Source organism: Monodon monoceros, unplaced genomic scaffold (genome assembly GCF_005190385.1).
Source record: "Monodon monoceros isolate NGI ecotype Baffin Bay Population unplaced genomic scaffold, NGI_Narwhal_1 Super_Scaffold_1, whole genome shotgun sequence".
Taxonomy (NCBI): domain Eukaryota; kingdom Metazoa; phylum Chordata; class Mammalia; order Artiodactyla; family Monodontidae; genus Monodon; species Monodon monoceros.
The window spans coordinates 61,123,583-61,145,146 of NW_021703765.1; the positions used below are offsets into that span (position 1 = coordinate 61,123,583).

The 21,564-nt window shown below is 57.6% G+C and overlaps 1 protein-coding gene across 2 annotated transcripts in view; it reads left to right on the plus strand.

Moving 5' to 3' along the window:
- Positions 1-21,044, plus strand: part of MED15 (mediator complex subunit 15) — a 60,841-nt gene extending 39,797 nt beyond the window's left edge. For both annotated transcript variants that reach the window (XM_029230823.1, XM_029230830.1), the window contains exons 3-17: positions 251-302; positions 1,865-1,894; positions 3,307-3,519; positions 9,386-9,600; positions 10,698-11,030; positions 12,096-12,224; positions 17,290-17,426; positions 17,504-17,631; positions 17,733-17,867; positions 17,946-18,009; positions 18,842-18,908; positions 19,353-19,513; positions 19,596-19,762; positions 20,168-20,266; positions 20,769-21,044. In XM_029230823.1, coding sequence (XP_029086656.1) covers positions 251-302; positions 1,865-1,894; positions 3,307-3,519; positions 9,386-9,600; positions 10,698-11,030; positions 12,096-12,224; positions 17,290-17,426; positions 17,504-17,631; positions 17,733-17,867; positions 17,946-18,009; positions 18,842-18,908; positions 19,353-19,513; positions 19,596-19,762; positions 20,168-20,266; positions 20,769-20,905 — 2,067 coding nt within the window. In that variant the 3' untranslated portion in view covers positions 20,906-21,044. The remainder of the gene's footprint in view (positions 1-250; positions 303-1,864; positions 1,895-3,306; positions 3,520-9,385; positions 9,601-10,697; positions 11,031-12,095; positions 12,225-17,289; positions 17,427-17,503; positions 17,632-17,732; positions 17,868-17,945; positions 18,010-18,841; positions 18,909-19,352; positions 19,514-19,595; positions 19,763-20,167; positions 20,267-20,768) is intronic.
- The last annotated feature ends 520 nt before the right edge of the window (positions 21,045-21,564 follow it).

Genomic DNA, 21,564 nt, shown 5'->3' on the forward strand with positions numbered 1-21,564 from the left:
ACCTTCTTGGTTTTCTGTTTCTTTGTGCCTTTTGTTGTTCTGTGGTAGTCGAGCTCTGCCGGCCTTTCCCAGAGGGATGGATTCCAGAGGAGGCCGAGCCAAGCCGGACGAAGACAGACAGGGACAGACAGACGGGGATGGCTGCCATCCCTGCCTTCAGGAGGAACGCAGCAGGGCCAGGGCGGGAAGGGGTGTCACTCGGCCTCACTTCTGCGTCTGGGATTAAACTGCTTCCTGTTTTTGCTTTTAGGATGAATACCTTTCTCTCGTGGCCAGGCTCATTATCCATTTTCGAGACATCCGTAAGTAAAACATCACATCTCTGGGTGGTTGTGGTCGCCGTGAGAGCCTGGCCAGTCGCGGCCCCAGTGCCTGAGGCAGGATGTCTGTGGACAGCGCCTGCTTTCTGGGAAGTTCTTCATGGCTTCGCATTTGATTCCATGTTTCCCATCCTCCCAGAGCCTCAGCCTGAAACGTGCTGATTGTGGCCTAATGGAGATGTTAGTGTCCAAGTGGTCTGGGCTGGACTGCTCTTTTTGCTTGTCTGCTTAATCTCCCTTTTTGAAGGACTGCTGCTTTGATCTCTAGGCAGTTCCTGAATAAGCAAAGTCCACCCTGGAATAGACACTTCCTTCCCTGATGCCTGGTTTTTTTTGACCCATGGAGGCTGGACCTGTGTTCCCGTCAGGCTGGAAGCTTCTGGGGCCAGCTTTCTCAGCGCCACCCTGCACTCCCTGCCCTGGTGAGGGCCCAGCCCCACAGCATCCCAGTTCCTCTTCTCCAGGGCCGCTCAGGGCCGCTGGCCGCTGCGCGGTGGGTGGGGGGCGGTGGGGGGTGGGGCGTGGTTACAGCCACAGCGCCTCCTGCCGGCCTGCAGTGGTGTGACCACAGGAGGCAGGTTCCTCCCACGCAGCCTGTCCATGGGGTGGCTGCTCCCTGTGGCTGTTGAGACAGCTGTGGCGTCAGCGTCACTCATCTCAGAGGGAGACATTGGGGACCCCAGAGTCCTTGCAGGGCCATTGCTTCTTTCCACACTAACTTTTTACCAGACTGGCTAGCAAGATGAACCTCACTTGATTTCACTTTCTTTGCTGTGTTTGGGAAGGGCCCATGGTGTTTGGAACAAGAGGAGCCGCCACTAGAAGCCTGGGGCATGAGCAGCCTGGCCACGACCCCGTCTGTACTGGCAAGGGCTCGGCCTTTTGGGCTGGCTGGCCCATTTGGGAGCTGGCCCTGGCACGGCAGTGCACAAAGCCCTTTGGCGGGGGCGCCCACAACTGCCTCACCCCCGGCAGAGGGTGGAACTGTTGTGGCAGTTCCCCGCCCGTCCTGGGGCTGGCTGGATCCGGCTTCTAACCAGCCTTGGACAGACTCAGTTTCCTCATCCAGAAAATGGGGATGCTGCCTCCCTAACCAGAGTGGGCTGAAAATGGAGGTGTTGTGGGCCCAACATAGATCCCTGAAGCGCTCTTGTTTGTGGCTTGGGGCCTGTGCTAAGAGCCCCGGCCTGGGAAGGAGGGAACTAGAGGAGACCCAGCACCAGCCTCCACCTGGGGGCTGTTCTCCAGGGCCCAGGTTGACCGTAGGGTGGTTCTGCACCCTCTCGCTCCTGGCCTCCTTGTGTGTCAGTGCTGCCAGGGTTGGGACACATACATGTATTCACACATGTTCACACACACACACACACACACACACACACTGAAACTCTGAGGTATGTTTTGTCTAGTTTCTAGGCAGGGTCAGTTCAGTGTTAGCAAATGACCTCTGGGCGAATGCCTTCAGCACTGACTTAGTGTGGAAATATATGGTTACAGAAAAACTTTGTTTACTTTGGTTTCTTTTTTTTTTTTTCTTTTATATATAGATAACAAGAAATCACAAGCTTCTGTCAGTGGTAAGAGTTTCTCCTTTTGGAATTAAAGTTTTTCCCAACCTTGGCTACAGAGTAGCAGGAATGGGATGGTGGGTGCTGCGTGTGCCTGGGGTTAAGCTGTTACTGGAGGAGGAAGTTCCCGGAGAGACAACCTCGGGTTCCTGAGAACTGCCAGCTCCTGGCCCACCAGGCACCCTCCTCCTGGTGACCGTGGAGTTGGACGATACCACCCCATCCCATTCCTCCCGCAAAAAAAAATGATGAAAACTCAATTATTGAATATTATCTAAAATTTTGAGCTCTCTGGGAGAGAACTAGTATGGTATAATGCTATGCTCAGCATAATAATCTGTAGTAGCATTTAGAGAATAACTATGAATTCACTTTCTTAAGTTACAAAGTTTCTTTGTAAGTTAAGAATTGTCATTCTTTTTTATTTTTTAATTTCAAGGTTTTATCTCATGGGAACCCTGTTGATTTAGCCTAGGTCTCGCTGAGTGAGCTGCCAGTGAAGGGGTTTAGCAGATCCCAGTGGCCAACTAAACTCCGACTGCCGGGCAGGAAGCCACCCTGGCGGGCTGTTTGTCTTACTGTTGGCGGCACATGCCGCATGCCCAGGCTTGCCTTGGCCGAGCTGGCTGCACCTGCCTGGGATCTCTTGGCTTGTGCAGCGATTGTTGGCCAGCCAGGGCTGGGGGGTGGTGGTGGGGGTGGGTATCAAGAGTGCTTGGCCAGGAGAATGTGTGTGTTCACTCGGTTCTGTGGCAGGGTGAGCCGGCCAGGCCACACCTGCCTGCAGGTGGCTCTTTGCTGTTATAACAAGAGCCTCTGGCTCCTGCCCCAGGCCCTGGCATTACTCACTCAGCTGGTGAGCATCTGCGGACCCCTCCCACACACCCTTGTTCTCAGGGGTCTTTCCTGAGAACTGCTCCTCAGTGGGGTCCTGCCCAGACTTAGCAGAGATGGGCTTCTGGTGCACAAGGGGACTTGTAACCTCCCTGGGACATCTACTCCTGCCCCCTCTTCTCTAGCCCCAGGCTCGGCTTACTGTGAAGAGCCCTTGACCCTTGTTTTCTCTGGATTCCCAGCTGTGTCTCACCCAGCAGGAGGGGCCTATGGCCAGGATGGGTGGGGCCACCGCCTGCCACCGAGGGCTTGCTCGTCCCTTGGAGTCTGTCAGGACCTGGCATAGGCTAGGCTAGGGTGTGGGCTATGCTCCCTGCCCAGGAGGTGTCCCAGCCCCTGGGGTGTGGTATGCAGCTGGGCCGGGGCTTGGGGGACTCCCGGCACTCCGGCCGCTCACCATTTGGGACACTGAGGGTGTCGAGCCTGGAGGTGGGAGGAAGCGTGTGCCTGGGAAGGCCTTATGGCCCACGGAGCCTGGCCCGGTTTGGCGGACACTGCCCTGAGACGCTGCACCCTGTGCCCCGCAGACCCTATGAATGCGCTGCAGAGCCTGACTGGCGGGCCCGCCGCGGGAGCAGCCGGCATTGGCCTACCTGCTCGGGGCCCCGGCCAGCCCCTGGGCGGGATGGGCGGCCTGGGGGCCATGGGGCAGCCGATGCCACTCTCGGGGCAGCCACCTCCTGGCACCTCGGGGATGGCCCCCCATGGCATGGCCGTCGTGTCCACGGCCGCTCCGCAGAGTGAGTACCACGCTTCTCAGAGAACCTGCCGCGCTCTCCACAGGCGGCGCGTTCTCTTCCCAGCCGGGGGTGGGGGTGGTGAGGGGGCGAGAGGAGCTGGGGAAGCTCCAGCCTGCTTTGCCTCCCAGAGGGCGAGGGACACCGAGGCCCTCTTGCCCAGGCTGAGGGAGGACTTGGAGGAGGATGGGGTGGCCTGGGACTCCATCCAAGGGGCTGTGCTTTGTAGTCAAGATAGAAACAGCTCCGTCTCAGGGTGTCCTCAGCCGCGAAGCCCCATCTGTCCCTTCCAGCGTTGCCCTGGCCCCAGGCCCCCCAGGCTGTGGCTCGCATCCTGATTCCCCTCCCGAAGGAGGCGCCTGACCCTCCGCACAACTGCTCGGGCCAGGAGCAGGGTTGCAGCGCCGGCTGCCTCTGTCCCAGGACCCTCTTTTTTAAAAAAAATATTTATTTATTTTTGGGTGTGTTGGGTCTTCGTTGCTGTGCACAGGCTTTCTCTAGTTGCGGCGAGCGGGGGCTACTCTTTGTTGTGGTGTGCGGGCTTCTCACTGCGGTGGCTTCTCTTGTTGCGGAGCACGGGCTCTAGGCGCGTGGGCTTCAGTAGTTGTGGCACACGGGCTCAGCGGTTGTGGCTCGCGGGCTCTAGATCGCAGGCTCAGTAGTTGTGGCACACGGGCCTAGTTGCTCCGCGGCATGTGGGATCTTCCCAGACCCGGGCTCAAACCCATGTCCCCTGCATTGGCAGGCAGATTCCTAACCACTGCATCACCAGGGAAGCCCCCCAGGACCCTCTTGATGGACATTTATGCTTGTAGACTTTTATCTAATACTGCTAAGTGCTTCAGTACTTTTTTCCCCTTATGTAACTTTTTATTTTTGAAAATATGAAGAGTCACAGGAAGTTGCAGAATAGCACAGAGCTCCCATGTGCCCTTCCCCCAGCTTCCCCAACGAAAACATCCTAGTACATCACCAAAACCACGACAGTGCTGTCAACTCAGGCAGACTTTATTCACATGTGACCAGTCTTTGCATGCACTCTTGAGCATGCGCGTGCATGTGTGTGGTTCTGTGAGGTCTTATCACATATGGAATGGAGTTAGCACGTGGAACCGTCACCACCAACAGGCTGTCCTGGTGCCTCCTAATAATCACACCCTCCCTCCAACCCAAAGCCCGGCAGCTGCTGATCTGTTCTCCGCCTTGGTAATTGTGTCATTTTGCGAATGTTACATAAATAGAATCATGCAATATTTGACTTGTTGAGACTGGCTTTTTTTCACTCCGCCTGACGCCCTTGGGAGCCTCCAGGTGGTGTTGGTAATTCCTTCCTGTTTGCTGCTGAGTAATATTCCCTGGACTGGCTGGGCCACGCACAGTTCACTTATCCGCTTACCCTTGAAGGACATATGGGTTGTTTCAGTTTGGGCTGTTAAACTAAAGCTGCTGTGAATGCTTGTGTACATGTTGTGGTGTTCCCATGTATTCTGTCTCGCGTCCCTCTCAGGAACCCTGTGACGAGGGCAGCCGCGGCCTTGAGCACCCTGTTCTTTGTTGGGTTCCCTGTGTCCGGGTCACCTTGCCCTTCTCAGAGGCCACATGCATCCTCAGTCCCACCCACTCCTGCACTGGCACCTTCTGCCCCTAGACACCCCCTTCCTCCCAGAGCTTCATTTCTCTTCCTTACTGATGTCTTGCCGTCTGACGCTTGGCTCAGTGGTTGGTTCTTCATCTCGAGCTCCCAGGTCCCCTCTTGTCAGCACACCTGTCCCTCCCTCCCTCCCTCTCTCTCTCCCTCCCTCTCTCCCTCTCTCTCTCTCTCTCTCTCTCTCTCTCTCTCTCTCTCTCTCTCTCACACACACACACACACACACACACACACACAGAGGCAGGGCGGCTTTCAGAAGGATGCTCCTTTTCATATTATACTCGGGTGCGCTGGTTGAATTTCTTTTTTATCACAAACTTAGATTTTATAATAAAAAATAGTTTTAAGCTGTATGAGTTTAGAATGTTTTGCAGTCTGACTCCTGAGACTGTCAGTTCAGCAGTGAAGCTTTGGTGGGCTGTCTTGCACCCTCCCTAGTCCAACCTTGGCCCACATCCTGTCTTCAGCTTCCGAGGGGCTTGGTCTCCTGTGTGGCACCAGTGGAAGTTAAAGTGGTCTCTACTCTCATGTCCTGCTGCTGCCTCTACAGAGACCCACCCTCCCTGCCTATGACCTCTAGTGGCCTGGTCTACCTGAAATAAGTGTAGTGCTTGATGGGTAGTTGCTGCCCTTTTCTGACACCTCCAAACGCCACTGTGTGATGAAGCTGCTTCGGACCTTAGTTCCACGCCCCCAGAGTATAGGTCCTGGGTCAGAGGACTCGCAAAGGGCAGCCCAGAGCCTGCTGTGCATCTCCAGGTGACCTGGGTTAGTCACAGGAAACACACACTGCTGACTGTGGATAAGGCTGGGGCTGAGGTACAGGATACTTTTAAACTCTATACTTTTTTGTTTCCTTGATGAATTTTATATCATGTGCATGTAGAACCTACTTTAAAAATAAGCCGTATTTCTGGCTGTTGCTGAGGAGCCCTCTCTCCTTCTGTGTAGACTGTGTTTTGGATTGTTGGGCTGGCAGAAGGTAGGGGCAGCTCTTTGCCCTGCTATGCCTTGGCACGCTGCAAGGTGGGGGAAAGCAATCCTGGGATCCCTCCGTCCAGGATTTGTGCCAGGGCCCTTGGCATCCCCCAGCTCCTCCAGAGCCCGGGGCAGATTGGAGGAGGGTGCTCCCAGTTTAGGCCTGTGAGAATTGCAGATCAGGGTCAGTCATTGAGCACACAAAATCAGCAGGCATGGAAGGAAGCAGACACACCTCAAGGAGGAGCAGAAACAATCACCAGATGTGGAGACGCCCCGGGACATAGCCATTGTTAGATATGGCCTTGGGGTGCTTAAAAAAATAAAGGTTGGACTTCCAAATGAACGAACACTGTGATACTGTATCAGGAGTGACCAAATAGATTTGAAAAGTAACCAGGTAGAACTTGTAGAGACGAGAAGTAAAGTCATTGAAAGAGGAAAGTGTGGATGAATTAACAGATTAGATACAGCTGAAGAAAGTTTGAACTAGAAGCTACATTTGAAGACGTTACCTAGAACGTAGCCTAGAGAAGAGGCCTCAGGAACAGGAAGGTGAGAAACGTGGAGCATGAAATCAGGAAGTCTGACGGGCATCTAAGTGCAGATGGAAGCACAGAGGGTGTGAGGAGACGATGGCCGATGAAAGCCCAGTGGACCACGCAGGTTAAATAAGGCATCCATGCCCCAACCTGTTGTGAAACAGCAGGACACCAAAGGCCAGAAGACTATCTCAGAAACAGCCATTTCTGTCAAGGAGGGAGAAGCAGACTCAGCAGACTCGGTGATGGAGTCAAGAAGACAGTAGAGGTTGTTAGAGCCCTGAGCACAGAGCTGCCAACAAAGCCGAGGAGACCTTCACTAAAAGTTTTTAAGGGCATACTTTTTTTCCCCTCACCATTTCCTCTTACCTCTCAGACCATCCTTCCCAAGATGCCAGGTGTAAATGGGAGAAGAAACATTTTCCATATAAGGGCATAAACACGCACAAATCTAAGGTAGTGATTCTAAGCGATTTTGCACCCTGGTGAGTGTTTGGCAGTATGTGGAGACAGTTTGGCTGTTACAGCTGGTGGCGGGGGGGGGGGGATGCTGCTGCTGGCAACCAGTGGGCAGATGCCAGAGATGCTGCTGAGCATCTTCCGTGTACAGGGCAGCCCCCACAGCATGGTGTTGTCTGGCCCAAGGTGTCAGGAGGGGCAAGGCTGGGAATCCTTGGTGTAAACAAAAATTACCTCTGTAAAATAATCCTTAGAGCTATCCTCTACAGGTTCTGAGCACTGTTTTGGGTCTATAGTAGATTATTTAATTCTGAGTCCAATGTAGGGGTATGTAGTATAGCTGAGGAAACTGAGACACAGAGCAGTGACAGAGTTGAGATTTGAGTCCAGGTGTCTGGGTCCGAGGCTGTATCCCTGGCCTTTATTCTATCCTGCCTCTTAATATAAGTCTGCTGTGTGGGCATAAGAAGATAAACAGGGACCATACCAAATGGAGTCAGGAAGGGCAAATATCAAGGATATCAGGTCTATCGTGTGCATGTAAAACCTACTTTAAAAAAATGTTTAGAGAGGATTCTAAGGTCCTCATATTTGGGAAAGAGGTTTAAATGTGGATAAACTTTATACTTTGTTAAATTAAATATGCATGATAAAATTGTAAAAGTCGTTGCTAAAACAGTAGAAATAGTTTGTAAATTCCAAATCCATAGGAGAAAATGGAATGAGACAGAAACAACAAACAAAAATCCAAACGAACAAAAATCAACCCAGTCCTCCAACAAAATAGAATTCAGAAGAGGAGAAAAAAAATGTCCATTATACCTCAATAAAGCTCAAAAAAAAGAGGAAACTTAGAAGGGGAAAGACAGATACAAATAAGTTGAAAACCGTAAGTAATCACAGTAAAAGTGAAGGGATAGGCTTTCCTGCTGAGACTGAATGGAAACGTAAGGAGAGGGCACAGCTCTTTAATCCTTACAGGAAACACACCTGAAATAGAAGATGCAAAAAGACTTGAAAATAAAAGTTGTGTTGGGCAATTTCCCCTCCCAGTTACTGATAGTTAACCAGACAAAAATAATGAATTTAGAGAGGAGTTGAAGGATGTAGTGAGCAGCTTCGTCTAAGCCTGTGGGTGGGAAATGTGCTCACAATGGGTCCTGCATGGATGTACTCCCCACCCTGACGCTCTTCAGAAATTGTGCTGAAGGAGAGAGCCAGTCCTTCTGTGTGGTTTAAAAATGGCAGAGTCATTAGAAATGGAGGTCACCTTAGTAGCTGGTGAGGCATGGCACCACAAGGGCTCCTGTGGTGTTGGAACTGTGCCAGGTCTTGACCTCCATGGTGGCTGAATCTTGCCAGGTGAGAAAATTGTATAGAATTTAAACTACACACTCAGGCAAATGGGCACACATTCTGATCGTGTTATGGCGTTATACAAAGTGCTACTATTGGGGAAAACTGGGCAAAGTGTACAAAGTGTCTCTGTGTTCCTCCTTTTCATCTTTGTTGAAATATAGTTCATGTACCCATATTCACCCACTTGAAGTGTACTGTGCAGGGGTGGTCAGTGCACTCATGGCATCAATTTTAAAACATTTTCATCACCCAAAGAGACCGGATCACTGAAAATCTTGTGAATGATTGTTTTTTTTTATTTATTTGTTTTTAATTTTTTGGCCGCGCTGCGTGGCTGATGGCATCTTATTTCCCCGAGCCCGGATTGAACCCATGCCCCCTGCAGTGGAAGCATGGAGTCTTAACCACTGGACCACCAGGGAAGTTCCTGAATGATTGTTTGTATCAGCATTATTTATAACTACCAAAAAGTGGAAACAACCCAGATGTCCATCAGCTGATGGACAGCACAAAATGTGGGAAATCCATATAGCGGAGTATTATTCGGCAACAAAAGAAAGGGAATACTGATCTGTGCCACAGTGTGGGTGAACCTTGTAAACGGGATGCTGAGGGGAAGGAGCCAGTCACAAAAGATCCCAGTTGTGAGATTCTGTTGATACGAAGAGTCCAGAGCAGGTGGTTCCATCGAGACGGGAAGCAGATCACGAGTTGCTGGGTCCCAGGCCTCTTGGCTGGCCTGTTCTTTCCTGTTCATTACTACTGTGATTCACTCTATAGTAAGTTCCGTCCTGTCATCGTCACCCCTGTCCCTCCCGCACTGGCGGGGGCGGCGCCTTCCCCGCTGCACCCAGTGCGAGTTCCCCGACCCGTCTGTCTCCAGCCCAGCTGCAGCTCCAGCAGGTGGCGCTGCAGCAGCAGCAGCAGCAGTTCCAGGCACAGCAGCAGGCGGCGCTGCAGCAGCAGCAGCAGCAGCAGTTCCAGGTGCAGCAGAGTGCCATGCAGCAGCAGTTTCAGGCCGTGGTGCAGCAGCAGCAGCTCCAGCAGCAGCAGCAGCAGCAGCATCTGATCAAGTTGCATCATCAGAACCAGCAGCAGGTACTAGACGCCATCGTTCTGGACCCTGGCCTTCTCCAGGGCCCCGGAGCCTGGGACGAGAATGAGTGGGCCTACTGCGTGCCGAGGGATGGATCAGGTGGCTCCTGGTGCAGGCAGTTCATGTGAGAGTCTGCCCAGGCCAGAGTGAGGCTACCCTCCACTCGTAGCACAGCCTGGACCACCCCGTGGGTGTGTGTCCTCTGAGCACACGCAGGCCTCCTGACCTGTCCCTGAGTGTTCCAGTGTCTGGACGCGGCACTAATCGAGCCCTGCCTAGTGTCCCGCAGGGGTGGCCGTGTCACATTAGGAGCCCTGCTTACAGGAAAACCTTTTCTCACGCACATGCTCTGCAGTCAACGCCCTGATGGGTTAAGTGTCTTTTGTCAGGCCTGTTGTGGGTTAAGGGAGGGAAGCCCTGAAGGACCCCCTGCTCTTTCCCACCTGCTCCAGGCCTTGGCTTATGCCTGCTTTTCCCGAGGCCCCTCCTGGATCTTGGAAGCCCCTCTCCCAGGGCTGACAGTGAATCTTCAGTCCCGCTTTTTTTTTTTTTTTTTTTTTTTGCGGTACGCGGGCCTCTCACTGTTGTGGCCTCTCCCGTTGCGGAGCACAGGCTCCGGACACGCAGGCTCAGCGGCCATGGCTCACGGGCCCAGCCGCTCCGCGGCATGTGGGATCTTCCCGGACCGGGGCATGAACCCGTGTCCCCTGCTTTGGCAGGCGGACTCTCAACCGCTGCGCCACCATGAAAGCCCCAGCCCCACTTTTCGTCCTCATCCTGAGCCTGGTCCTGTGACCACTCTAGGGACCAAACAGGCATCCCTGGAGAGGCTTTGGAGATCTGCGGTCAGCTGAACCTTGCCCGGCTTCTCTGGGTCTGCGCCTATATGTGACCCCTTACCAAGCCCTCCAGACCCTTCCCTGGACCGTTCTTTTGTCCTCTCAGGCCTAGAGATGGGCCAGCATCTGGTGGCCAGAGCACAGGTGCACGCTTGGTGCCCTCGGTGTCCCTCTGCCTCCCGGGAGAGCATCCTGGGCAGACTTCCCAACACAGGATTCCAAGGCCAGAGAGGTGATGGGTGCTGCTTGTTCCACCCCAGATGCAGCAGCAGCAGCAGCAACAACTACAACGGATGGCACAGCTGCAGCTGCAGCAACAGCAGCAGCAGCAGCAGCAGCAGGCTTTGCAGGCCCAGCCGCCAATACAGCAGCCCCCAATGCAGCAGCCACAGCCTCCCCCCTCACAGGCCCTGCCCCAGCAGCTGCAGCAGCTGCATCACCCGCAGCACCACCAGCCACCACCGCAGCCCCAGCCGCCGGTGGCCCAGAACCAGCCATCGCAGCTCCCGCCTCAGTCACAGACACAGCCTTTGGTGTCGCAGGCTCCGGCCCTCCCCGGACAGATGCTGTATGCCCAGCCGCAGCTGAAACTCGTGAGTACCCAGGGCTCGCACAGCCGGGGCTCTTCTGGCGTCTCCTGTGCTGTCGGCGGTCTCTGGGACACCCTGGCTGTAGATGGAAGGTCCTCTTCTTCCAGCACCAGGACTCAGGTGGCCCTGGCCCCTGCCGGCCCGCACATCCAGATCAGCAAGGGTGCGTGCATTCCGCCAGCTGCTGCATCCAGTGTGCGACACCCCTGCTCCCGGGTGGCACCTTGTCTTCCGAGCAGCATGGCTGATTCAGTGGTAGCCACAGGCATTGTAAGATTGTGGATGATTAGATGGATGGCAACATCTATCTTCTCACTGTTGGGGGGGGCAGTGTACCACCTCCCCTGGGCGTCCACGGTGGTCTGCTGACCACTCAGTTCTGTTCTGAGCAGAGATCATGACCGTATTTTTGAGGGGGGTATTGATGTAAAATACTGTTATTTTCAGTCTTATGCATCTGTGTAAAAGCAGAACCAGTCAGTGACATTTACATGAAAGACAAAATATTGTACTGAGTCAAGGGTAGCTGTGTCAAGGGGCCATTTAAATGTTTTTTCAACTCACTTCCTTGGTTTTTGTGGCCTTTTCTATTTGCTGTTCATTGGGTGAAGTGGGGATATGGGCCACACCTGAATCGAGTAGTGGCTGAATAGTAAGCCCCACAGGTGCAGGCTGGAGGTCTGGGGAGGGTCTTGAGAAGGGTCACACCTGTCACCTGGTTTCCTTTGAGGAGTCAGGGCTCAGAGTGGGGTTCTCGTAGACCATCAGCGTGCTCTGCTTGCTGCGGTAGCTGGTGGTGACGGTTGTGTGGTGGTGTCCCATTGGGGCAGGCGTCTCGCCAGGAGAGACAGGGCTCAGCTGTGCTGACTCAGAGCCAGGCTGGCGTGGACACTTTTGATGAGCCGTGGGATAAGGGACAGCCAGTAGCGGGACATCAGCCAGGGAAGTGGTGGCAAGCCCATCCCCCTTCTCAAGGAGAGCTTAGAGACTCCGGCTCCCACAGACAGACGTGGAGGTGCTCTGCCCTGTGCCCTGGTGGCTCCAGATTGCTGCTCCCTTCCTCCTCAGGTCCGGGCTCCGATGGTGGTGCAGCAGCTGCAGGTGCAGCCCCAGGTGCCGCAGGTGCAGCCCCAGGTGCCACCGCAGACAGCAGTGCCGACGGCTCAGGCCTCCCAGATAGTGGGTCCCGGAGTCCAGGTGAGGGCCCAGAGCCAAGGCTCTGGAGGCGCCGGCCAGTGCATGTCCCCCGCGGTATGGTGAGGGTCCTGGTTGGATCAGGGCCTGTCCCTGGGGACCTTGGGTGAAACCCCGCTCGGCCGTGTCTGGGCCCCTGGCTTCACAGGGCACAGGCTGTTCCCACCTCCCGTGATGCCCCACATCTTCCCTCTTCCCTTCTCCTCCAAGAGGGCATTGGTGGGAGCATCACGATCTCTTCTTGCCTCAGCCCTGAGCATGGGGCTGGGGGGATAGTAGCTCTCTAGAAACTGGGAAGAGCACAAGGACGGTGGCATGTGGCTCTGGTGGTCAGCACAGACTTGTGCCATGGCCCCTTGCCCTGCTGACTTGCAGGGCTCACCCCTGTGTGGCACGTGTGGCAGATGTGGCCCAGGTCCACCATGCCCACCCTCCGCAAATTGGATGTCGATGGGATGGAGAAGATCTCCCGGCCTTGCCTAGTAGAGGCCACAGCCTCCTTGGTGTCTGGGGTGGGAGGTTGGGCCTCATGAGTTCTCCATAGACGCTCCCCTCACCTATGTCCAGTCCCCGGCCTTGGTTCCTCCTGTCTCCACCCAGCAGTGGCAACACTGATAGTCTGGCTCAGAAGAGTGTTGGCTTTAGACAGAGCCGATGTGCTACTTGATGTGGTGAGACCCCAGGGGCGACCCGGCCACCCCGGTGCTGTGTGGCACTGGGCTGCCATGCCGAGTGTCCCTGCCAGCTCCTGCCCTGCTCACTCCCCGAGTCCATTGAGCTCCCTGTCTGGGGCACTGGACCGTGTGGTAAGCACTGCTGGGATGCCGTGTGTTCCCTTAGCATTGGCGGGAGGCTCAGAAATGGTCCTTCCTGGTCCCCGCCACATGGCTGGAGTCCGTGGGAAACACACCGCTGGGGGGAACTGTGGCGTTTGGAGGTAGCTCTTGGTCACTGCACCACATCACCAGCTTGCCCACCTGTGGTATTGTGTGCAACAAACCACGGACATCATGTCTGTAGCTGGGGCAGGGCTGGAGGCCTTGTATGACAATGTTGGCGTCCTCCTCTGCCACCACCCTGTGTGTCCCAGCCTCGTCCCCAGGCCTCCTGGGGCTCTCTGCTCTCGGTGTCCTGTGCGGAGTGTGGTCAGAGTTGGGATGGCGGCAGCGGCATGGAGTGACCACCCAGCCGGTGGAAGCCGCTGCCCTTGCTGCCTCTCAGGTCTGGTAGGAGAGTGGGAGGCTTGGCCCTCTGACCTGGCAGCTTCCATCCTGAAGCAGAACTTCCCTTTTCACCCCAGTTCTTGGTGTTTGGGAAGCGAGCAGCCGAAGAGTTGCCGTCTTCCAATGGTCCAGGCCCCACCTGCTGGTTCGTAGGCTTCTCGCTTGGGTAGGTGGACTCCCTGCAGCTTCCTGGGCGCCCATCACTCTCCTGCAGTGGCCGAGGGGGATGCGCTCCATTCCCCATGCCGACCCCTTGGCTGTGCTTCCCTTCCTGGTAGTCACATGCCTTTGCTTCTGCTGGAGGTCCCAGTCCAGCCCGCGTGGGGCTTGGCCGTGGGCTTGATCACCTTGAGGGTAACCTTGATTTGTAACCTTCTGCCCCCTCGTGGAGCACGGAGGGCTGACAGCCGGCAGGGCTGAGGCAGGCGTGGGCTCTTCTCCCCAGGTGGGCACTCGGGTAGCTGGGTGGGGAGGAGGCGCTACCACTCATACCTGCGAGTGGGTTTGGTTTTCTGAGGATGTACCTTCAGGGTTTATGGGAGGGGTGTCCACCCCCTCCTGAGTGAGAGGCCAGCCTTGGGCAGAGTGGAAGTGAGGCCTCACCCTGCCTGTGGGGCCGCACTGTGGGTTCCCAGGTCTGGCGCAGGTATGTGTGGGGTGCTCGTGCAGGTCCCTGGGGGCCAGTTGGCTGCCTTACTGTGTGGTTCTAGCAGCAGTGGGGTTCCCAGGGTGCGAGGAGACCCCTGAGGGAGAATCTCTGGATTCACAGCCTTTTTTTGCAACCTCGGTGGCAACAGTGGACAAGACAAGGCTACAGATATTCTGACCCCAAAACTAGAAAACAGGTGGTGGCTGTAGAAGGTGGGAGAGGTTGAGGGGAGTATAAGCAAGGGAAGCATTTCAAGCGGGAGAGCCTGCTTGGCTTCTTTTCTTTCCGGTTCTCTAGGATTTTGTGTGTGGCTTCTTTCTTTTTCACGTTACAATAGAAGTAAAAGGTTGTCTTGTAATTAGAGTCCCTTGGTCAATGTTGCCTTCCGTGGCTGTGCGCTGTTCCTCTTATGAACGTATCCTGCTGTCCTTAATTATTGTCTTGTTCTCGGATCCTGAGGTTACTTCTGGTTTTTTGCTGTTAGCCGTGGTGCATGGCAGGTCCTGGACTGTTTGCTGACATTTCCCAGAGTGACTCACGGGGGCATTTTGAGGCTCTCGATCGTACCAGCTGGTCACCTACCAGGAGGTCGACACATACGTGCGGGGCCCACGCATTTGACCTCAGAACGCGGGGTCCAGTGTTGCAGTGTGTGAAAGAGGTGCTGGGATGGGGGCCCAGGTGGCGGCCCCCAGGCCTGGTCTCTCAAGTCTGCCCTTTCAGAGCAGAGGAGGGGGGCCTCATTGTGCGCTTGGTGGTGCTGGGGCCTGATGGGTGGTGGGGCTCACAGCCCAGGCTGGAGTTTGGGATTTGAGTGTTTCAGGAAAATCAGTGAACACTGTTCTGTATGCCTGGCTCTGACATTAACTCGTGTAGATGAGAGAGATGTCCCCGTCACATCCCTGTCCAGCGGGGTGCTGGACTAGGACTCAGCGGGAGAGCCACACCCCATGATGGCAGGTGAAAACCAGGACAGGATGCGTCTCCATTTCCCAGCAGCCCCTGTGCTTTGGTCTTCCTGCTTCCTATTCTTCCAGCATTCGGAAGCTTAGCTGTCATTCTCACGTTACAGACCCCCTTCCCTGATGTGTGTGTGTGGAACAGTGTGTGGAATGGGCTGAGCACACCCTGCGCCCCCTCCTCTCCCACTGGGCCCTCCACCATGGCTGCTCGGGGCCTCCCTGGGTGGGTGTGTGTTGGGAGGAGGAGTCGTGGCCTGGCTCGTCCAATACTGTAGACGTCTGGTGTGTCTCGTTAGGATCTGTGGTCAAGAGAAAACCAGCTTTCCACCTCGGGAGCTCTGTGACCAGAAAACCAGTCCGCAGAGATCAGAGTCAAGCTTTTCATTCCTGATGACTTTGTTTCTTCTGGGAAGAAATAGCGCCTCTTTCACACCACCTGAGTGCTTCTGGGCCTCTCTTGCTCTGGAAGGAGCACTGTTGAGCTGCCACGGTGCTCACAGCTGGGCACCTCGAAGTGCAGGGTGGCGCCGGCCAGCCGTGGCCTTTGGGTGCTATCAGCCACACCCCAGGTGCAGGCAGGGGAGCCCAGCACAAAGCGTGCTCCACGCACTGACATCCCACTTAGCATCTGGTAGGGTGGGTGGTGGGCTCTTCAGGCAGCGCTCGAGTTTCGACAGACAACAGGAGAACGGCTTCCTGGCCCACACCCTGGAAGTTCTTTTGTTGGTGTGGCTGCAGGACTGTCCACTCCCAGCTCTGCATGAGGGCTGCCTCGCACCCACAGCTATTGCTGGGGTCATGTTGGCATCTGCTACTGTCTGGGTCACCCCTGGCTTGCAGTGCCTGCTGCATGCGACCTGTTGGTGAGTGTGGGACACGCCTGTGATGCCAGGGGTCTCCCCGCAGACCTTTCTCCTGCCTTGGAGCCCTGCCCTGGCAGACTGCGTGGACGTCAGCACCGCCCTAGCCTCACAGATCAGCTCATCCTCCTGGGGTAGATGTTTTGTTTCCCATGGATCACCCTGCCTCCTTTCAGAACCTGGCTGGGTTGTTTTCATTTAGTTTCATCATCACATTGTGAACACGTGCAGGCCCTGCTCCAGTGCCATGTCCAGCCTCGGTGTGCAGAGTGAGGGGGGCAGGCTAGAGTCAGTCTGCAGAATTGGGCGGGCTAGGAATGGAGGGTGGGGTGTGAGCTGGGCTCCAGGAAGCAGGCTCCGGAGGTGATGCTCAGTGCACAGGAGGTTGCTGGGGTGTGGGGGAAGCTCTGAGTGAAGCTGACAGGGCCTTTGGGGTGGCCCCCGTGTGGCAAGCGGCTGGGCCTTTGTGCACTGTCCGCAAGCTCTGGGCAAGGCTGCTCTGCAGGGCTCATTCCGGGGCCGCTGGGCACAGGGCTGGCGGGCAGCTGTCTCCCCGAGCCGTTCGCGCTGCCAGAACTGGCATCTTGTGCCTCTCGGGTGGAAAGTAGTTACTTCCACACACCGTCGATCTTAGTCCTGGGTGTGTGATTTCCTCCCTCCGCGTTCTCGGATGAATATGGCATTGTCCTAGTGATGACAGCGGGATGGGGACCCCGCTGTGTCCGCCCTGACGAGGACTGCAGGGAGAGCCTGCTGTGCAGAGAAGGGAGCACGATGCCAAGCCGCTCCCCTCTCCCCTCTCCCAGTGGGGTCTGCTGGTCCCACAGGGGCTGCTCGGCTGCCAGACCACAGAACCCCAGGCCAGGTGTGCTGGCAGGGGTGACAAGGGGAGGCTTTGCTCCTGTCAGGCAGGCACAGGTGGGACACAGAACAAGATGGAGGCGTCCCCACTGCCCTGCAGCTGGGCTTGACCTTGGTGCTGTCAGAGCTGGGGCTGCCTGTGGCCTGAGGGGTCTTGTTGAGGTTTGTGGGACGGTCCTGCCTGTCATAGAGCGCAGCCCTCACTGCCCTCCCATGCCCACAGGCTCCCACACTCACGAGGCAGGGACCTGGGGGTGTCCCATCGCAGCCCAGAAGCCCCCGCCAGGAGCAGAGGGCCACCCAGCCCGGCCCTTCTGCCAGCGTCTTGGTCACTGTGTGCTTGCGTGGGCACCCACGGGTGGGGGCGTGTGCCCATGTTTGTATTTGAGAGGCGGGGCATCAGAGGAAGACCAGGGTGTGTGGCGAGGCTGCGAGAGAGAAGGGGCTTGTGAGTGGGGAGTGGTGGTGGGGGGGCGTGGGGCAGGTGAGCAGGCTGAGCCCCTCCCCCTCCAGGTCAGCCAGAGTGGCCTCACCATGCTGTCGTCACCGTCGCCGGGCCAGCAGGTGCAGACCCCGCAGTCGATGCCCCCTCCCCCCCAGCCGTCCCCGCAGCCCGGCCCACCCAGCTCACAGCCCAACTCCAACGTCAGGTAGGCCCGGCCTGTGCCCCTCCCCACTTGGCTTGCAGGCCCAGGCTCATGGCCGCGCTCCCTTTCGCTCTGCACAGCTCCGGCCCTGCCCCGTCCCCCAGCAGCTTCCTGCCCAGCCCTTCGCCGCAGCCCTCCCAGAGTCCGGTGACGGCGCGCACCCCGCAGAACTTCAGCGTCCCCTCCCCAGGACCTTTGAACACGCCTGGTAAGTCGGACCCAAGGCGGGCACAGTCCGGGGCCCTGCGAGGTGAGGGGCTGACGACCCTTCGTGGGCTGGGGCCGTGCTCACTGGGCCGTGTCCCGCAGTGAACCCCAGCTCCGTCATGAGCCCCGCGGGCTCGAGCCAGGCCGAGGAGCAGCAGTACCTGGACAAGCTGAAGCAGCTGTCCAAGTACATCGAGCCCCTGCGCCGTATGATCAACAAGATCGACAAGAACGAAGGTGGGGGCCGGGCGGGCGGGCCGGGGGCAGGGCCTACAGACGCCCAGGCCCTTGTCTGAGTGCCTCCTTCTGCCCCAGACAGAAAAAAGGACCTGAGTAAGATGAAGAGCCTTCTGGACATACTGACAGACCCCTCCAAGCGGTGAGCTTTGCCCCTAGGCCCATGGGGGGAGGATGGTGCTCAGCCCACACCTCACAGAGGGTCCCCAGCTGCTTGGCTGGCCTACCCTGTGGCCCTCAGAGCCCTGCCTCACTGGGCTGCTGGCCTTGATGGGCTTCAGTCTGACCTGCAGCCCTGCCCCTGATTTGCTGGTGGCCTTGGGCAAGTGACTGTTTCTTAGTTACCCCATCTGCAAAAGGGGCAGCTGAGCTCGAAAGCGCTGGCTGTGGGAGGGAACTGGGACGGCGTCTGAGAAGCACTTGGAAGGCAGAGGACACGCACTCATGTCCTTTCCCTTGCCCACTGGCCGTGGGGCTGCTGAGCACCAGAGCTCAGCCAGCGCCACCTCCTGTGCAAGGACTGGCCTTGGGATTCCTGCCCTCTCCCCAGGCCTTGGCTCAGGCCAGGCTCCCCTTCCAGAACGTCCTCCCTGTTCCACTCATCTGGGCAGAATGCTGGGCACTGAGGAGTGGGCCTGTTGGCGGTAGACGGCCCTCCAGGCCCTCATTGGGGTCATCGGGATGGGGGGCAGGGACCTGGCCTCTGTCTTTCCCCTTGATCCATCACATGCGTGCCTTGTTCTGCCAGCCAGGACCAGCAGCTCCTGGGTGCGGGGCCATCTTTCCTTAGACTCTGGGTCTGGGAACAGCGGGTGGGCTGGCTGGGGTTCCTGGGGAGGGTTCTGGTGGCCCAGGCCTCAGGTCTCGCTCCATCCAGAGGAGGCCAGACGGTCAGTGGTTGGGATGAGAACATGAGAGCTGCCGGCTCCCCTGTCCTCCCACGTGGAGAGTCAGCCACATCTTCTCCCCTATAGGTGCCCTCTGAAAACGCTGCAGAAGTGTGAGATCGCCCTGGAGAAACTCAAGAATGACATGGCAGTGGTGCGTGCGGTGCTGTGGCCTGGTGGTGTTGGTAGGGTCGCAGGCATCTCTGGGGAGGTCAGGGCTCACCGCACAGTGACTCGGAACCACGAGCTAGAAGGAGCCTGCAGTCAGAGGTGGGCAGGAGACCGTGCTGCTCAGTCTGGGGACCCTGCCCAGGAGTCCTCTTCCAGGTCAGGTCTGCAGTGTGGGTGGGGTGAGAACATGGGAGAAATCAGCCTCTGGGTGCGGGCCCATGGGTGCTTCCTTTCCCCACAGGTGTGAGGGTTCTCATGCCCAAGGCCAGGCCCAGGGGGAGTAGAGTGTGTCCAGGGTCAGCCATCCTTGTCTGCAGGGCTGGAGGTGGTGGGGGAGCCAGGAGGTCTGGCTGTGAGTGAGGATGAGGACCTGGGGTCTGGAAAGCCGCCCCAAGAGTGGGCTGCTGACCCTGCTGTCCTGTCCCAGCCCACGCCCCCACCTCCCCCGGTGCCGCCAACCAAGCAGCAGTACCTGTGCCAGCCACTCCTGGATGCCGTCCTGGCCAATATTCGCTCACCTGTCTTCAACCATTCCCTGTACCGCACGTTCGTGCCTGCCATGACGGCCATACACGGCCCCCCCATCACGTGCGTACTGCCCAGGGCTTGGTGGGCGGTGGGTCCTGGGCCATGGCCTGGCCAGCGTGGTCAACACGGCTGCCTCCCCCAGGGCCCCGGTGGTTTGCACCCGGAAGCGTAGGTTTGAAGAGGACGAACGGCAGAGCATCCCCAATGTGCTCCAGGGGGAGGTGGCCCGGCTAGACCCCAAGTTCCTGGTGAACTTGGACCCTTCTCACTGCAGTAACAACGGCACCGTCCACCTGATATGCAAGCTGGGTGAGTGCTGGGGGTGGGGTGGATCAAGAATGAACCGTGACTGGCAGCCTCAGGCTCTGCCACTGCCCAGGACCACCTGCTCATCCCCAAGCCCCGGGCCCTCTCTGGAGCCTGCCCGCTGTCCTCCTTGGTCCCTACATGCTCCTGGCCCAGGACTCGCACTGGGGGCTGGGCCCTGAGCCTGTACACTCTCACCTCTCCCCCACGTGCAGGGAAGCCCCCTCCCTCCTGTCCAGCTGCGACTCTGCTCACCTGAGGCCCTGGGGAGACGGGGAAGCTCGGGAGTCAGGGGCCTCGGCTCTGCAGCAGCCTCACCAGAACCTCTGGGGCCTGGAGGGTGCTGTTGGGGAGCAGGGCTATGAGGAGGGGCAAGCCTGGTCACAGGTGCGGCCTTGTGTGTTGCAGATGACAAGGACCTCCCCAGCGTGCCACCGCTGGAGCTCAGCGTGCCTGCCGACTACCCTGCCCAGAGCCCACTGTGGATCGACCGGCAGTGGCAGTACGGTGGGTGACTGAGAGGACGGGCCACCAGGCTTTCCTCCATGTGCCCCTGCCCTGCTGAGGCCCCCTCTTTCCCTTCCTCCTTGGTGGGCAGGAGCAGATTGCCCCTCAGTCACATGGAAAGAGAAGTGTCTCTGACCCCATGGTGTCCCTGCAGCTCCGGGGCAGCCGTGTTCTGGGGATGAGGGGTGAGCAGGCCCAGTGGCTCCTGTGGGCCTCTTCAAGGCTGACCGGGGGGCACACATGGGAGCTTGGGCTCATGGGGACCCATCTGGGTGACAGGCCCAGAGAGAACCTCGGTGATGGGAGACAGTCCCCCCGAGGCTCAGAGCTGGCATGTAGAGGACCAGGACAGGGGCCCCGAGGCTGTCCCTGAGGCTCCAGACCATGTTGTTCCAGCTTTCCACTGGCACGCGGAGCTGGCACCCCTGGTCCCTGGGCTGGGTGGGGCGGGCCAGGGTCCTGGCAGAGAACACAGCGCTCATGGCCGGCCGCTCTGCTGCAGACGCCAACCCCTTCCTGCAGTCGGTGCACCGGTGCATGACCTCGCGACTGCTGCAGCTCCCTGACAAGCACTCGGTCACGGCCCTGCTCAACACCTGGGCCCAGAGCATCCACCAGGCCTGCCTCTCGGCCGCCTAGCCGCCACCGCCACTGCATCTCCGGCTGCCTGCCCTCCAGGGACCGTGGGGCAGCCGGCAGCCTCGTCGGGGCCCTGTGTCGGACATTTCTAGATGCTGGCTTCCTTAGAGAGCTTGGGCTTAGGTTAGCTTTCCTGCTTTTATCTTCTGCCTTGGGGACCCGCCAAACATTTCCCACACTTGGACAGGACTGGGACAGGCAGCTGGCTGCTTCCTCCAGGAGCCAGGCACGCCTCCAGCCCTGTGCTCCTCAGGCTACTATCCCCGCAGCCTCTGCAGGGCCCGTGTCCTTCCTCGGGAACTCAGGATCCTGTGTGAGCCTCTTGCGTGTGCGCCAGAAAGCTCTTCTACCGTTTCCATAGGAGAACGTGCAGGACATAGGAAACCCTTAAAACATGCAGAATTCCCTGATCACGGTTTTGGGTTGAGATCGTGCCACCGTTGGCATGTGGGGCACGCCACAGGGAAGCTCCAGGATCCGGGGGCGCTGACTGCAGCTCGAGGGAAGGTCTGTTTGTGGCTGTGGGTCCCCGGCCACCGGCTGGGCCTCATACCTCATGATCCTTCTCATTCTAGCCCTGGGAGTCTGCTCAGCACTGTGGAGGCACCCGGGAGCAGGGGTGTCTGGGTGGATCTTGTTCCTGGCGCCGTGCCCACTGG